Source organism: Lutjanus erythropterus, chromosome 17 (genome assembly GCF_056507025.1).
Source record: "Lutjanus erythropterus isolate fLutEry1 chromosome 17, fLutEry1.hap2, whole genome shotgun sequence".
Taxonomy (NCBI): domain Eukaryota; kingdom Metazoa; phylum Chordata; class Actinopteri; order Lutjaniformes; family Lutjanidae; genus Lutjanus; species Lutjanus erythropterus.
This window is the reverse complement of record NC_139333.1, coordinates 2644132-2661826: the sequence shown is the minus strand read 5'-3', so window position 1 is coordinate 2661826 and position 17695 is coordinate 2644132. Positions and strand designations below refer to the sequence as shown.

The 17695-nt window shown below is 42.6% G+C and overlaps 1 protein-coding gene across 4 annotated transcripts in view; it reads right to left on the bottom strand.

Moving 5' to 3' along the window:
• baiap2b (BAR/IMD domain containing adaptor protein 2b) overlaps positions 1 to 17695 on the bottom strand; it is an 82564-nt gene that overhangs the window by 44661 nt on the left and 20208 nt on the right. For 3 of the 4 annotated variants that reach the window (XM_084741200.1, XM_084741203.1, XM_084741204.1), the window contains exons 2-3: positions 16659 to 16734; positions 11209 to 11295 (exon numbers count right to left, since the gene is read on the bottom strand). In XM_084741200.1, coding sequence (XP_084597326.1) covers positions 11209 to 11295; positions 16659 to 16734 — 163 coding nt within the window. The remainder of the gene's footprint in view (positions 1 to 11208; positions 11296 to 16658; positions 16735 to 17695) is intronic. The other variant, XM_084741202.1, reaches the window with a different exon arrangement.

Below are 17695 nucleotides of genomic sequence, written 5' to 3'. Positions count from 1 at the left end.
TTTTCTTAAGGTGATCCATCACCTGCTCCATCCCTTTCACTGTATGTCCCTACAGAGTTTGCACACTGAGTTCCGAAATCAGGGAATTAAAGAGGACTGCGGGCTTACAAACATGTGCTTCTTCAGCAACCACAACAAAAAATAGAAGCATTGTTTTAAAAGGCGTTATAGAGACAAAAGTGTGTGGGGATTCACTGACAGCTTCACATTATAGCTTGGTGAAAATAAGCTTACAAAGAGTTGACAAGTGGTGCCACGTTGAAGCTTTAATTTTATAAATTGGGAAAAACCAGGCATTAAAAACCTAAAAACAGATTCCCAGCTTGTCTTTTCCTGCCTGTTGTCTATTGATTTGGTCTTACATAAATGGCTACAACATGTTTGCGTGTGTGTGTGTGTGTTGATCTGGATGTTTGGCACTATATTCAATTCTGCAGTGCCTCAGATCACAGCCTGTACTTCGCATTATTATCAGCATCATTAAGTCACCATTTGGCTGAATCCCCACATCGAGGACAATGCGACACCTCAAGGACATTTCATAGAGCCTAACACGTTATTAAAGCCACATTAACAGCCTATTTCCTTCGCTCAAACAGCACACAATCCCTCTCCGATCTCTTTCTGTAACTTAACTGGCACTCAAAAAGATGTGCAGCTTACTGTTGGCAAGACAGTTTGTTTGAAAGTGCTGATGAATGTGACAGAAACATGAAACGGAGACAGTGGGAGAGCAACAGACAGGTGGTATGGGATGTAGTAATGAATGGCGGGTGGGGGTGATCAAAGTGACGGTACTCGATCCTTAGTCCTCCGTTGGCACGGAGGTTTAGATTTGACCTGAGACTGCCTGAAGGCTGCTAATGAGGCGGGAAAACATCGCTCTCTGTCTCGCCTTCCTCTTCCTACGTGTCTCTTGTTTCTCCCTCTCTTCCCCTGCATCCTCCCTCACTTCCTGAGGTGACTGGAGGACAAGGACTTTCTAAAGGGCAGAAACAGTAAGGGAGAGCTAAATTGGTACAGTGGTACAGGTCTGATGACGTGCAAACAGACGAAGGATAGCTATGTTTCCCATCAGAGATTGGTCACTTGGGTTTTGGCAATTAAACAGTCAGTTGACCCCAGATGGAGATTAAAATACATGACAGGTTGGAGAGAAAAAGACCCAAAACTAGAGCCAAAAGCCCTCTTATTTAAGCATGATATGTCTGTGCCTTAGTGGGGCTTCAAGTCTGCCCTAACACTACACTACAGGGGCACCTGACTGCTCCAAGTGCCCCTCTGTTTGCCTAAGTGTCCATATCATTAGACAAATGCCCCTCTGCCCAACAGCCTGTGCTGTTGAACCAACTGCCAACACTTTACTCAAGTGCCCACGCTGATTGGCAAAACAGCCTCTGGGTAGCCTAACCGTCCTTCTCGGTAGCTCTAGTAACCCCCTTGCTTGGCCCAACTTCCAACTGCCCCTCACATACACCAGTATTACATTTGCATTCTGGATTATTGGATCCTTGGTGCTATCTAGCTACCAGGCTGGGTTTTGAGTATTGTTGTAATCTGTTGTAATCTAGGAAGCCTCATCAACAACAGACACACAATGGACAAGAAGAAGAATAAGACATGCCTACTTTGGATCCCACTTCAGGTCAAGGAAAACCTGCTATTTTTTGGTTCCAGATGGGACCAACTTTTCTGGTTCTGAACCAACTGCCACAGCAGTCTCCCTATTAGCTGTCCTATGTGGCTGTCAGGCTAGGGGGTGGGCTTACCTAGTGAAAAACAGAGTGATTTTTGTCTGAGTGATACAGCATGAGCTCTCTTTTTTTCCTCTGCAAACTTCTATTTTCAAGTCTTTTTCAAGTCATTGCCCACATGTTAAATGTTCACAAATGAACTGTCAATGGAGCGCCGTATCTGAACGGTAATGAACCACAAAGAGCAAGCTGGCTCACCAGGTGTGCCCACACTCATTTTACCTTTAGCCTGGGAGCTGATGGCTCATTTTGTGGTGCACAGCAGTCAAGCCCTGGCAGCCCAAGACACAACGGTTAGCCAAGTGAATCTAACTTTCCTTGGGGTTGTGTGACCATTGCACCAACAATTTTGGTTGGACAAAGGTTCAAGGTTTGGTGCACACTCCAGAACAGATCTGATTCCTTGTAGAAAACGGGTATCAGTGGCCCTGGTAACACCTTTCATAAAGCAACTGCCCCAGAAGTTTATCCATGTACCCCTCTGGTCATTCCACTTGGCCCTCTGGTCAGCCTTTAGCACTTGGGTCCCAAATGTCCATCGAATTGGCTCAACTGCCCCATCTGGTTGGTCCAAAAGTGCCTGTGGACACCTCATTACTGTGACCTTCAGGCAAAATCGAATCCTAAGCCTGCATGGGAAAAATGTGTCAAGTTTGGAGAGAAAGATAAACGCTAAAATAACACGCTGAAAGTTTTCCATCCGTGTGTCTTGTCTTGAGATGAAACTTCAACATGCGGATGAAAAGAAAGTTTCCACTAAAAAGGCTCAATCATCCTGTACTTTGACAGCACATCACCAATCACTCAGCATTATATAACTCAATTAAGTCTAAACTCCAGTAATATCCCTCAGGTCTGACTTTGTTCACAGACTTGTCATCAACTGATGATTCAAAATGCCACAAATCAGTCTTTTTAAGGTTGGACACAAGCAGAAACCGTCCCCTGTAGGATAATGTGCGTGGGAGTGGGAGAACTATTACATTGTGAGATGGTGAGATGACAAGGCGGGGGGAAAAGGAAAAGAAAATGCTTTGAGAGAGTTGCTCTCGCTGCAGTTTCTCTCTATGCACAACGAACGCTGGCTGAATTCAGATTGGGGTTGAAGCTCGGGGGAAATTCAGCCTGTGCTGCCTGAGAAAAACGAGGGTCACGACGAGGTCACCAGTTTTTCCTCAAACTGAGCAGCGTGAGATTTCAAGTGCGACACAGTCGGAGGGAAAACGATAGCGAATGTTGAGGAAGAATTTTCCTAAGAGATGCTTGGTGACTAAGCAATACAACGGTCTGTGGTCTCAGAGTGTTGCTGAAGATGTCGCTCCCCTGTCCTTGTTTATGAGTTTTTATTATTGCTTTCATCTTCGGTTTTGTTTACCTCAGCTTCCAGGAGCAAGTGCTCATATTTCTGCTGCTGCCATTCAGTTGTGCAGCATGAGTGGTGATTTAAACCACTTCTCTCCCAGATGAAGTGTAATTATTTTAGAGACAAATGAGGAGAAAATTATATGGTAAAATCCACTGATGAATACCGAACCACAGGAAGGAAATTTTGTATTTTTGACCCACCGGAATTACATTCTCCCCTGCTGTTGCCCAATCGAGTCTGTGATATCACTGCTCGTATCAGAGCCTTGTTCCCGTTTGTGAAAGCCCGCTATAACTGTCTGATGAAGTGGAGGGAATATGCCTTGAAGGCCAACGCACTCTCCTAAAATTGTGTTCCTCATGAATTAATTAACCAGAGGGTAATTGTTTTCTGGACCTCAAATTTGGCCATGTGAATTAACCTTAAATTGTTCTAATGAGATGGATGTTATGCTAAAGCGTGTGCAGCCCTTGGCAATGGGAATATATGAGAGAATGATGAGAATTAGATGAGAGGGATGAAGGGAAAATTTAATTAGAGCCTAAAATGGAGTATAAAATATGTGGATATGTTAATTAGCTCATGGTCACGCCTTGCAGGACATACCTAGTTGGGAAGTAGATGGAAAATCAGTAAGAAATCTTTAGGGTCATTATTTTTAGCTTTTAATAAATAAAAAATATTCGCTACAAAAATCGTTAAAGAACAGATAAGTAAGAAACATCTGGGTTGAAAGCTGATTTAAAAGTAAAAACCTTTTCATTCACCGAGAACACTTCTGTTAAAAGTATGTTTAAATTCTTGGGGGACCAGGGCAATGAGGGGATGGACAGCAGGCTGAACAATTTTGAAGAAATCTCTAATTGCAGTTATTTTGACTGATATTGCAACTGAGATATGATTTGAGATATTAGAGGAAAGGATAATTTTTACATGATTATTCCCACTTTCATTGAAAAACACATTTAAATGCTTACAGTGTGCTATGTTTTTTCAAAGATCTGTACTTAACAAAGACGTTTTCTGAAGTCTAGAGAATGATGCGTTGGCCAGGACACCTCTGCAGCACCACAATATTTTATTTAAAATGGTATTTTGACACACATTTGGCCTTTATCTAACTTTAACCAGGTCCCACTGGTGACGCCTGAAGTTCTTTTCTGTTCTGTTTTCGTGACATCTATCGCATGTCTGTCCATCCAGGGAGGAGGACCCCTCCTCTGTTCCTCTCCCTGAGGTTTCTTACATATTTTTCTTTTCCCAATCAAAGGTGTCGCAAACTATAAACTTTGTAAAGGCAAACTGTGATTTGTAATACTGGGCTATACAAATAATGTCAGTTTTTATGTTGCTCGTCCATAACTCACTGTTACTGCAGCCTATCTGGTCCAGGACATTCTTGATCAATCTCAGTTGGGCTGTCCTGGTTAGATAAATGTTCAAACAAAAACCCCTTTTTTTCCCTCTACAACATCAACTTTAATATCTGATGTAAATCTATCCACCGTCACATACTGCAGCGTGTGAATTTTTTCCTTCAAGGAGGTCGGGATGAAAAGCAACAGCTGGAAGGATGAGAGAGGTGCAGAAATGTGCATGTGTTCAAACAGTGTAAAATGGAGGTTCAGATCGAGCATCTACTGATATGAATTCTGTTACATTCACAGATTATATAAAGCAAAGCCAAAATTTTTCTTTGTGCCTGTGCTTCTTTCAGGTTTGTGTGCCAGAGCACAGACCTGAGTGAGTACCACCTCTGCCCAAATTTGCATCTCAATAGCGGGGCCCTTATATGGTCAGAGAGGAGAGCCGGAACTGCAGGAGCTTCCTATTTTTTTTCTCACAACTATGTCCATATTTAGTATACGGAAGAAAGACGATGGTGTTTTCACGGTGCTGACATCACCGACGAGCCATTTTTGGGCTGCAGCTCGAGCATCGTACTCCGGCTCTCTCCTCCTACTTCGAAGCGGCTCCAGTCGAGGCGTTTCGTTTCATCTATTTTTAGAAATGTGTGCAGAGTCGGCGTGTTCTCCCAGGGCTGCCTGCGCTCCCACATCAATGCGGGGGCGTTCGCAGACACAGAGAGCAATAGTGAAAGAGGAGAGGATGAGTGGGATGACACTCCACACTGCAGTCGTGGAGGATCTCGTCTCTCCGCACAGGGAGCCATGCGGCAGAGCAGTTGTTCAAACTCCGACAGCATCGTGTAAAATTAAGAATGACTGAATGAAGCAGAGTGAGGCATCATTTCCTCTTCCTGTGCCGAGCTGTCAGGGCTGTGTGATAAACAACACCCCTCTCCATAAACAAGTGTCCCCATGAGGAGATGTGAGTCAGATTATTTTGGGCTACAAAGTGGATAATTATCATGTAATTTTTTTTGTGTCCTAATTACTCAGTTTGAGCAACGCCTGCTCTGGCATGTGAGGGTGCACCCTTGTGTGCTTCTACAGTTTACTGCTCGTGTATCTGTGTATATGTGTGTGTGTGAAGGCAGATGAAATCTACCATTAAACTGTTCCCCTGCCTCGGATGCTGTTTCTAAAGTGACACACCGGATTACCAGTGTTCCAGTAAATTACAAGCTACAGTCACACACAGTAGAAACTTCCCCAGAGAGGAACATCTGCATGTAGCAACTTCTTTTGCAGTTTGCTTCATAACAGGAGTCACAACATTTCTTTCTTTCTTTTTTTTACATTTTTCCCAATGCAGATGTCTTAAATTGCTGCGTGTGTCAGCAAACAGGCTAAGCAACATTTGGTTAAAATTGATGCTGACCTCCTTGATATTTCGGTTTCACGTCCACTTTAGACTTGGGTGTTTCTTACCGGGGTACCACAACTATGACAGTTTTCGTGTAAAATTTTGCTTTGATGTGAGGAGCTGCAGTGTTTGCTCCCTGACAAACCCAAACGTACACTGTACATTTACTGCCACATTGACAACTGCTCACCTTTTCCTACGCTCTGTGTCACTCTCTTATTCTCTCATATTTTTACACACTCGCACCGCTACACGACTCTGACGAAGTGAACAGTGGCCTGCAGTGTTTGCTGGCTTACCTTATCATCGGGACTAAATCCAAAATGGGGACAGAAGCACTTTTTTCTTTAACTAGTCCTGTAACTCCATGTTTCTCAGCTGCTCAGCTATTATCGTTTTAATAAAAAGGAGTGTCTGCATTATTAACGATACTGAAAATCATGCCGTCTGGATTTATTAGTATCATGGTATACTGTAATACCTTTATACCATCAAAAGTCAACATGGATGACTAATTTAAGAGGTTGAGAGGTAGCACGGCATTTTGTTCATAGGGACAGCCTCAAAAAAAGATGCAGTCTAACTAAAGAAAATGTGTGTTTTACTTATGAATATGTAATGCAGACACTCACTGCAGAGGGAGAAATCTCAAGCAGCGCCACTGCAACATCACAACATTCAACTGGTTCATGGCATAATACAGAGTATCTATACATCTTTGATTTTCCTTTTGAAGAGTCACTATTTTTTTAATGACAGCAAAAAGCATCGGCAACTATACAATATTAGTTTGTTGATGTACATTTTCCACTGGGGACCCCCGTAAAACATCTGTTAGCTTCAGCACCTTCAATAAGGTGACTGTGAGCTGTATTTATTGGACTTAACCAAGAAGTTAAAACAATATACTTCATGATTTATGACAAATTAATGACTATAGCTGCCTAAAATCTGCTGAAACATAAGCAGAGTTTGTTTCTTTTTACAAAATCCAATAATTAACACAAGAATCTCAATCTAAACAACACCAAACCCTAAACTGTGTGGATCCTGACACTCATTATTAAACCAGGAAGCTACAGTAGGTTGACGTACCGTTTGTGCGTTTCACTCTGGGAGATGCCTTACATACCTGCACAGCTATGTTCACGATGTCACTGCAGGAAAAACTGCATGCAGTTACTATCTCCAGACTGAATGACACAGAAGAGTATCAATTTACTTCAGTGCAAAATTCATACTGAACATCGCTCGTCTCAGCCTTTAAAATTAAATTCATGACTGCACATTTATGTCAGCTATTGCATAAGCAAAGCTCTTATGGTGACGTAACTTATTGAGTAATCTGTAATGCATTAAATTTTCATGGTACAACAACTACGAATAGAATTAATTGCTTGTTTTTTCTGGCCAGTTTTTAACTTGGAGATGGAGAACAGAAGTGATGTTATCCATTAAGGCTGAATATGATCAGTGATGCTAATTAAGTAAGTTGATTTATCAACAGTCCAGTGCTTCTCCACCCTACACGATGTTTTCCACTTTCTCCATCAAGATCAATTTCTCAAACCCAACTCTGAGTCTTCTCCTTATTTCGCCCCGTCACGTGCAGTTCCACATCCTCTGTTCATGCGCTAATGCCATTAGCTGCTGTTCATCTTAATACTCTGATTAATTACATTGTTTCAGCCAGTACAGTCCAAGTGAATTCTGGCAGAAAGGCTCTGCGAGTCCAAAGTCCGGCCATGTTAATTCAGCTCCGTCGCTCCCAGACACTTTCTCCCTCAACAAAACCCAATTAAAAGCACAATTACAAGTTGGCCAATATTACAAATCTGCCTTCAGTCTTCATCAATTATGAAGTGTGAGGTAAAGCCCTGGGTGAGTGATTATCCCTGACAAACACACAAATACACACACACACACACACACACACACACACACACACACACACACACACACACACACACACACACACACACACACACACTCCTTTATCTGTGGCTCCGTGGTCTTAGCTGGGGCCACAGTTAGAGACACGTGCTGGCTGAGGAAGTATACAGCCATACACACACATTTGTGTATACATGCAACCAAATGCTCAATCCTTCTTATCTACTAATTAATAAGCTACTGTAGCAGCTTGAGATTTTTTCTTACTTTACTGTATGCCAAAACAACGGCGCTCAAATTTTCTCCTCACCTCTTCTAGAGGAAAATAGAGAGAAATCCTGACTTTTGGCAAACCACCACCACCTCTCGTTGTAATATACAAGACTACAGAAGGCTGATTACTTTATAACAGACGTGGGACCATGTCATTGTTTTGCAAGTCACAGGCGAGTCTCAAGTCCTTGCACTCAAGTCCCAAGTCAAGACATGAAAGTCCCATAAACTTTAGTCATAGTGCGCTCTTCATGAAATGTAATGTAATTTTAACAACAGAGCCTCAACTTACCATTCTTTGTGCAACTTCAAATGTTGAATGAAGCTGGAAGCTGTTGACTCTCCATCTGTACTTTCTGACCCGCACATTTTGCATATTACAATTCGTTATATGTTGACCAGCTCGTACTTTTTGTACAAGAACGAAATGATCTTTGGTGACATTTTCTTTCCAAACGAGAGCTCAGTAACATAACAAGTTCTTCATAGTTTTCTCATGCAACTTGATTGGATGCTGTCGGATTGGTTTAAAAAGGTGGATCTGGTGTCGACTTGCTGAGAATGAATAATGCTGACTTCACTTGATTGAGGAAATGAACAGGAATGAAATGATTCGTGGATTAATACTCTTCAAATAAAAGACTTTTTAATCTTTGAGCTTGGGGGAAGGCATCACATATTTTCGAGTCAAAAGGCTCAAGTCCAAGTCACTAGTCATCGGTGTTAAAGTCCACGACGAGTCACAAGTCCTTTTTGAGTTTGTCAAGTCTGTCTAAAGTCATCAAATTTATGACGAGTCCAAGGCACTGTAAGTTAACACCGAGGAAAACGGCTGAAATGATACCTATGACTTTATTTTAACCATTCAATGTTTTCTAAGATATATTCAATTGGATTATGATCATATTTCTCTACTTATTATTCCCGCCTTTCAAATGAATGATTGGAAACCCAGGTGTAAAACTATGCTGAAAAGATGCAGTCATTTGTAGAGATCAGGAAAAATGGCTTTGCTGCAAAAGAACGGCTTCAAAAGTCAGCTCATTAGTTACTCTGGGATGTGTCGGCACTTCCCACTATCACGAGACCCTACCCATAATCAAATACTCCATCTGTGGGAAATGTTGTCATCCATGGATTGATGTGGCAGAGCTATTATGTACATGACTTATTACAGCCCTGCAGACTGACATTATATCCAACCCGAAGTTTCGATTTATCCTCTTTAAACTGCATTTTTCACTCTCTTTGCATTTTGCCAGGTAATTTGCATTTTCTCAGATAATTTACCGAAGCCGTGAGGCTCAACACAAGTAATGGAATATGCTAAAGCGTTCACGAAGCAATAAGCGTCGTCAGAGCCATTCCCCCGTTCAGTCTGCACAGACCTCAGCTGCTCTGAGCCCTGCTGATATGTGGAGACGGCATCAATCCATTCTGCTCAGCCTAGTCTGTCATTTGACTGGAGGCGGAGGGAGGTTCTGCTGAGTTAAAGGGCTGCTGAGTCATGGTTAGGCTGCCAGAAAAAAATAAATCGAAAAAGAATAACCCCAACATGCATGCAGACAAAAGACTACAAAGGCACAGTCATGTTAAGACAGAAAACATGAAAGGCACAACAGCAAAGCAACCAAGCTGATGGAAATGAGGATGTACAGATGGATGATGGGATATTTATGAGTTTGCACACCATGACAAAAGTTTTTGTGAGAAGTTTTTAAAATCATCATTGTGAGGCACAAGAATTTTGCACACTGACTTGGATGCACTGTAAAATCATAGCTATGTTCATACTGTACTTTAACAGAAAATTTCGAAAACTATTCCTGATGGCTGTTTTGGAGTTGTAAAAATCTGCAGGACACAAAGTAGTATTTACACTTAAATGTCCATGCTCAGACTTGTTTTACAAAAGTCTTAATAATTGAACATTTAAGATGAATCATAGGCTCATATGTTCATTAAAGCTGCAGGGTTATAGCAGGAAGTAGAGGAACATTCAGCCTTAAACATCCTTAAAGTGGTCGGAACGAGATTGCTGCACGAATTACAGCTTTGAAGCTGAATGGAGGGACAGCAATGAGCTTTTTACCATTCACAATTCGAGTGGGTACGCAAGCTGAAGTGTATTTACTCAAAGAGACAGGGAGGAAAAATGAAGTGATGAAGATCCAAAAGAAGTGCGAGGAAGCACCCAAAAAGGGCTCCCCATGAATAATGAATGCTGCTTTTATATCCTCCTCACTCGCCTCGGATATCCCCGTTTTACCCTCCCCTCATCATCTCCACCCCCCTTCCTGTCCATCCTCTCCTTGGCTGTTTCAGTCCACCCCTGCTATCTGCTATAAGTCACATCAGGGTAAAGGAACAAAGAGGATGCAGTGATGCAGGGCTAACGCTGACTCGTCACACTCCCCAGCATGTGACTGGGTCTACAACTATGACGCAACTTTGCATAGAACACAATGTTTATATATAAGCCTATAGATGCTCCTACCTGTGACTCGGCTATCTTCAATTCCCACCTATGCAAAGCATCAGTAAAAGTACGTCTATAGCGAGCAGAACCAGAGCTGATCCAACACACCGAGTGAGAGCTGAGCGAGCTGGGAAAATTGTTCCTCACATCCTGCTGGAAGCAGCAGTCAAAGAGGAAGATTTTTCATTAGCACTGTAAATATACTGAGGGCTTATTATGAATGGAGCAAATCCACCTCACCATGTGTGCTTTTGTGAATATCAAATGCCAGACAAATTTGTGAATTTATTATTTGCTCACAGCAGTGCAACAGAAAAACAACTGGAGAGCCTTTATCTTTCCTGAATGCGAGGGAAACAAGAGATTAACTAAATGGGCATGCTGTGACAAACGTGCAGAATTAATTCTTCCCAAATTAGAATGTGTTTGATTGTATGATTTGGGGTTGATAATGCATCAAATAAGCGCCAAACTGCAGACTTATGCTGTGTTTTTAGCATTTACAGTCTTTAAGCACTGAAATACCAGAAGAATGGCCATGTATGCATGTATGTCCAGTTTCAAGTTGGTCATCAGCTGCTTCTGCTATATAGCACGAGCCATTCCATTCACCATCTGCTTGTGCAACCCCCCTCCATCCCACCAGGGGCGCTACAGCCACTACGAGGACTCACCAAGATCCTTAGAGCCTTGACTTTCGCTGGCCATCTCGCCCATCCGCACCAGAGCGTCGAAGTAGCCCTTTGCAGCATATGTGACACCTGGAAACATGGAAGCATTGGGCATCAGATCAAGGGTGCGGAGTTGAAATGATGTCTTCTTCAGCTCTGCAACCCTCCCCTACAGCCCTCCCCCCCAGAGAGGTAAGGTTGGGCATGGGAAATAAAGAGCGACAGGCGGAAATGGAGACCAGGCAGGAAAAGAAAAAGCTCTATGGAGGCAACTACAGGAAACAGAGATAAAGCTATAGAGACTAATCTCAAGCACGAGTGAAAAAAGGAAACCCTGTCTGCAACACAAACTACTTTTTAAAGGATTATAATTCATCCAAATTACAGAAAAACATTTTCTTAATTAAAATGTTTATAAGTCCTAATCATCTCTGAAACTTCTGCCACAGGAACTGGGTTTTGATTTTGTTTCATTTTGGATCCAAATCCAACGAATCCTTTATCTTTATTTTGTCTATTTTTATATATATATATATAATATGCAAAACATTCAGGAACATGGCTTCTCAACTAATGTTACATCTTTTAGAATTTCTGAAAATGCCAATGTAGTTGATCTCTATAAAGAGATGTCTGTAGATGAATACAGAATCTGTAGGAAAAGGACTAGATTTTGGTATCAAAAGCATTCTGGGTCGAGAACGTTTGAGCAGACTTTAGTGGAATGCAGTTAAACAGTTCATGTGAAGAGCAAAAGAGAACACATTAGCCAGAATGCAATCTCAAAACCGCTCTGCTATCGTCTGATCGTGCAGATATCCGTATACAGAGATTAGGTAACTGAGATATCCAGGTCAAGAACCTCTCTTGGCTGGCTACACCAGAAGACCTGAAACAATGGCCTTTACCCCCAGAAACAAAATCATCAGCAGACGATAGCTGATGTGTTCCAAGAGTGTTGTCTAGTTAATATGCTCTCTGTAAGCTAGTAAAAAAAAACCTTCAATTTGAAGATGCCAAAAGGCTGCACTACACTGTATTCTAAGACAGAATTTTACAGCTATGGAATAGCAGCGATCAGTTTCATCAGACAACATAGTGTCTGTCTGAACATAGCCTCTACGATCTTTACAATCATGAGTTTCGATGGTTCAAAACAGTGTGCAGTTAAAGACCAACAGAGTAGTAACTCTTCTTCTTAGGGCTCTTTCAGACCCATCTTATTTGGTCCAGACTTTCTAGTTTGATTTAGTGGTCTATGGGAGGCTTCACACCTGTAATTCTGATTTAGAGCAAATAGCCGCACCTCAGTGAGACAAAAGTGGTGGTCTGTGCCGGATCGAATTGAATCATAGGTTCATTCCTGGTGTGAAAATATTTTTTGGGGATGGTTCAGACTTTCAGAGGAACTTTGAAAGAACTGAATTGACAACATGCCAACATCAGACGCCCACACAGCTCATCCTCCTTGAGGTGAACTGAGTTTATTTGAGATACTCGAAACATTCAAAAACATAATATTAGCATCTGCATGGGTAAGGAGAAAAATTATTTCTGTAATTTGGATGAACATGAAACTTTTAAAATCCTTAACAACACCATATCTACTTTCTATTTGAAAGTATTCTGACAAAAAGTTTCCACAGAAATGATGTCAAAGCACTCTGCAATTCTAATACTGCATGTCAGCCATGATTCACTGCGATGCATTGTCACCTAACGGTGACTCAGGCCTTAACAATGAGGACAAGACGGCCTCAAGCTGCAGTGACGGTGAATTAAAGCGGGTCAGAGGGTAGCCACACAGGGACTGACAGCCATGATGACAGAGGACACATGTCCAGTCGGGAAATACATATGGATGAGTGCTGAGTTTATTACAAGGCCGTCATGTTGATGGGTGTTTGTGCTTTGAACTGCCAGAGGACGCTCATGCAGAATCCCCAAGAGAGGGAAAAATATATCTCCACATGGAAAACAATGTAAATCTATTCTGAGTTCAATTCTAGTTCTAGTTGTTTTCGTGACGTGGGTCCACAGAGACACTGAGAGATGCAAGTTATTGTTCTGAAAATGAAGACGCTGTCTGGCTGTTCAGCCTGTAAACATACTTAACAGTTTCTTCTATAAGGCAATTTTGAGGCGACCTCTAAAATAACTTGGCCTGCTTTCACTTCTTTATCAAAACCATGAACTGAGATAAAAGCCAGTAAATCCCTACACAGCGGTGCAATCCTCCCCAGTAAGCTATGACAGACAGACAAGCCAAGACCCTTTTCTGGCTTTTGCTAAGCCTCGCTTGAGTTAAGCCTAGGTGGGATATGAGAGAGCGAGGGGATGGAGGTGAGGCTAAGGCGGCTGGGTGAGCACGGCTAATTTAATCGCTGTCCGGAGAAATCCCAGCCGGGAGGAGAGCGGGTGCCAGGTGAGGCGGGTTTAACTTGAGGGGATGCTTTGCTTGTCTGTCAGCGGAAAAAATGACAGAGCGAAGAAGGCATGAGAAGAAAGGAGGGAGACGGAGGGTCTACCTGTAGAGAGGATTAGAACGGCGATATAAAGCCAATACAGAGCCGAGAGTATCAGTGTAAATGGAACACAAACAAGAAAGAAGTCTAAACCAGCTGAGATTGGTGATATGAACTCTGTCTTCCTTCCCACTAAATCAGGTCTTCTCCAACATCAATCAAATCAAATCCCTGTTCACATCCGCTCACAGTGAGCACTGATTTGATGATTTGCAGGTCAAAAGACATCTAGGTTAAAACCAGGCTATTGTTCTTCAGTGGCTATATTTAGTGAGACCTGCATCCATTTGAAATTAGTACTAAAATGATTCATTGGTGGATTCATTCCAGTCTTTCCTACTTCAACATGTGTGCTCTCCAAGGGGCCTCTGTTCCCCAGCTCTACACAGCATTACAATGTACTAGGGTTATGGATTAGCATTAAACTTTGGTTTTTAAGCTTTTTATGGCATACCAAAGAGCTAGCCAAAATCTCAAGGCACACCGGTGTTCATATCTGTGCGAAATAGCCTCTATAACCAACTTAACCAACAGAGGCAACAAATTCTTGCCAATCGGAGAAGCTCCCAGAGCATGGGAAAGTTGATGAAGGATTTCTTTGGTGGGGACAGAATTAACCCTTGTATTGGGAAATGAACGAGTACACAGAACTGAGACAGTAAATCAAAAATTAACTGAGAACTTTTTGTAGAGTTGCATATTGCAATAATATCCCACGGCACACCTGGACTTCCCTCATGACTCATCAGTGAGCCTCAGCACACCGTATGGGAACCACTGCCTTAGAATATAGGACGTGAGAAATTGTGATATACGCAAACTTATAAATCAACTAGGTGAAGAAATAGTTGGCTGATTATCTGAAAATAAATATAATAATTATTTATACCCCTATTTAAAATGCAATCATTCTAATTGACGCAGACGTCCTCTATACTCTCTCACAATGTTAACAAAAGTGAAAATACTTTGTGTATCCACACAAAAATGTAATGGCTTGTTCCTTGGTCCATGCTACACTCTTCCACCAAGTTTCATGAAAATCAGGCCACTAGATTTTCCGTTATCTTGCTGACAAACAAACTAGCCAAACTGAAGACATTAACCTCCTTGGCAGGGGTAACAACAGTTTAGTCTAGATCTGTCTCTATGCCAAATATAACCCATTTTAACCTAGACTAGATGTCTTCTGAACTTTAAACTACCAAATCAGTGCTTATTGTGCTCCCTTTCACACATGTAGCCTCTCCGAAGTGAGATGTTCTGTCGGCTTCACAAACCTGTAATATTTTCTAGCCTCACAGCTCCTGTCTGCAACAGCCCTGTAATAAAGACTTTAATACAAAATAAAGAAATATGGCTAACCGCCGCGACCACACTACCGACATCCAGTCCAATCAAGCCCAAACATTTTTAGACTCAAATAAACAAAGCAGAAGGAGTTTCCTCCCTCCATCTTGCAGGTTTTCACAATCCCCGGAGATGCAAACCTGCCGCCCCAATTCTACTCAAAAAACCAAAGGCTGCACTCGAATTTTTCCTGTGACAATAGATGCTCGCTGGGTACCAAGCCCAGCTCTGCACTGCTCTACTCTAAACCCTGCCTCTGTGCCTCTGCCTGGCATTGATGAAGTGTAATCCCCACTCAGGGAGTCGCAGGGCTATTTTTAGCCTTATCTATCAGACTGGAGTGAGGCCTCCTTTATTGGTCTTGTGGTGCTACTGAGTCTTCCCTGCATTTCCCCTCCAAGCACATGAAGGAGAGCCCTGCACAACACCGTGCACACAGCATACCAAGCACAGCTGCACCATCGCTGAAAATATGATACGATCCTGATAACCTCCTCTCTGCAGAGAGCGGAGTGGAAAAGAGGTTTTTCTTATCAATAAATGAGCTCAACATGCTTGCAGGCACGTCTTATCTGACGACATGTACATAGCCATGCTAAGAGTGTTTCCAGCCTAATCTGGAAGTATGAAATATCTTAATCAGTGCTGACCGCATGACTCTAATCAAAGTCCATGAAACACTGACAAGCTGCTGGACATTCTTCAGGACAACAATGAAGGCTTTTTCTATTTATGACACATTTTAAAGTCAGTTTCTCATTTCGTACTTCTGAATATTTATGTATCTTTTCCTCTGTCGCCTCCTGTTTTTTTTGTTTTTTTTACACCGTCTTGAGTTGTCCTGGATACCGGCTTGGTCTGTTCTCGTTTCCTTGGCCCCGTGGGGGGGCACCGTTATTCTCACAACTGCTCCTGTTCCACTTCCCATTGGCTTATGCTCCACTTAGCTCCCCCAAGACAGTCCCATTGCTTTTGTCTTTAACCTTGAGCCACTGCTGCATGTGCACCTCAATCTCTCCGTCTTTTTCCTCTCTCACACACGCGTGACCATGCAAACACACCTGTGCAAGCCACAAAAAGCAATGACAAAGGACATACAGCAGAGGCGGACATTTAAGATCAATGAATTGGTTGTCGGAGAGACGAAGATGTGTGGACATGGACGTCATCACAGAGGAACGATCAGAGGGCATCATTCTCAGAGTGTCATCTCTGAGAAGCAAATCTTTAACATTTGGTACCATTTTTGGACACAAGATATTCGTGGACTGTGTCTGCATGGGGACATTTCTGCTGTCACTTTTGTGACAGAGCAACAAGCTAGCTTGTGTAGGTCAAAAGCTAAAAAGACAAGTTTAAGGATTCTGGAGGGGACTCGATGCAGGTGTCAACAACTCTAAAACTATTGAATATCTGTGTCATCACCACACCACATCTCTTCTTGAGATAAATTCAGAGGATCTAAAAGCAGCGCCAAGTGTCGGGTCAGTTGGCCCTCTGCCTGGACTACTGGACAGACAAGAAGAATGAAAGGGGGACGAAGACGGAAAGAAAACAAGAAATGGTTGGTGTACTCACTGGTGAGTGCCTTCTCGTAGCTTTTTCCCATGGCTATGAAGTTCCGCAAGCAGGGGTTGAACTGCTCCATGATGGACTGGAAAGGGGGGGAAAAAAACAGCACGTTTGGTTAGTGAAGTGGCATGAAAGATACCGATACAAACACTGACATGGGCTACAGTGACAGAGCACCAGTCTTTACTGGGGCATGAACACACACACACACAGTCATACACACAGTGGCAGAGTCAGCTGAGCCAACCAGGAGGAAGAGGAGTGCAGCAGGGATTCATTTCAAGCTCACGGCGAGGACTGAAGGGATGAAATAAAGGGGGAAAAAAAACAAGAAAAAGAGAGAAGACGACACTGAGGGGGGCTTGTGTGGATATGTTGTGATGTTTGTGTGTGTTTGTGGAGGGGGGGGCTGTTTCCTCTCACCTCCCCTGCTGTCTCTATTAAAATAAAACCTGGTTTTGGCTGCTGACTCCCTCAGCTCAGCAGCAGACCTGGACACAACACTGTTCCCCTCCATCTTTCTAACACTCACTGAACTCCGGCACACTGCTCCTGCTAATTGTTTTTCTTAAAAAAGCAGGGGGTCGCAGTTCACCCAAATTTTAAATAAAACACATTTTCTCACTCATCTCTGGTGGAATCTAGCATCACAGCATCATCAGATCTCAGAAACAGAACTGGACAAACAAAACAAACTGTCTGCAGGGCTAGATGAAGCTAGAGAAAAGACAGTCTTTTTTTAACAGACCCTATAAAGCCCCATGTGATAATCTGGCACCATAGCAACACCATCTTCAGGTCAAAATATACAGCTGAAATCAGCTGCATTCGACAAGGTCATACCATCTGAGCTCGCAGATTAAGGTCCACATCACATAAATACACACATTTAAAGTAATATGATCCAAATCTGTCTCTCTTTCATGACAAATGACCAAGTATCGGCCTGCGAACAGGAGGCAGAGAGTGTCCACAGCAGAACACACAGGCAAAGTCCCCGATCCCTCGTTAATAAGTGAAGGAAAAGTCAAGAAGAAATGTAT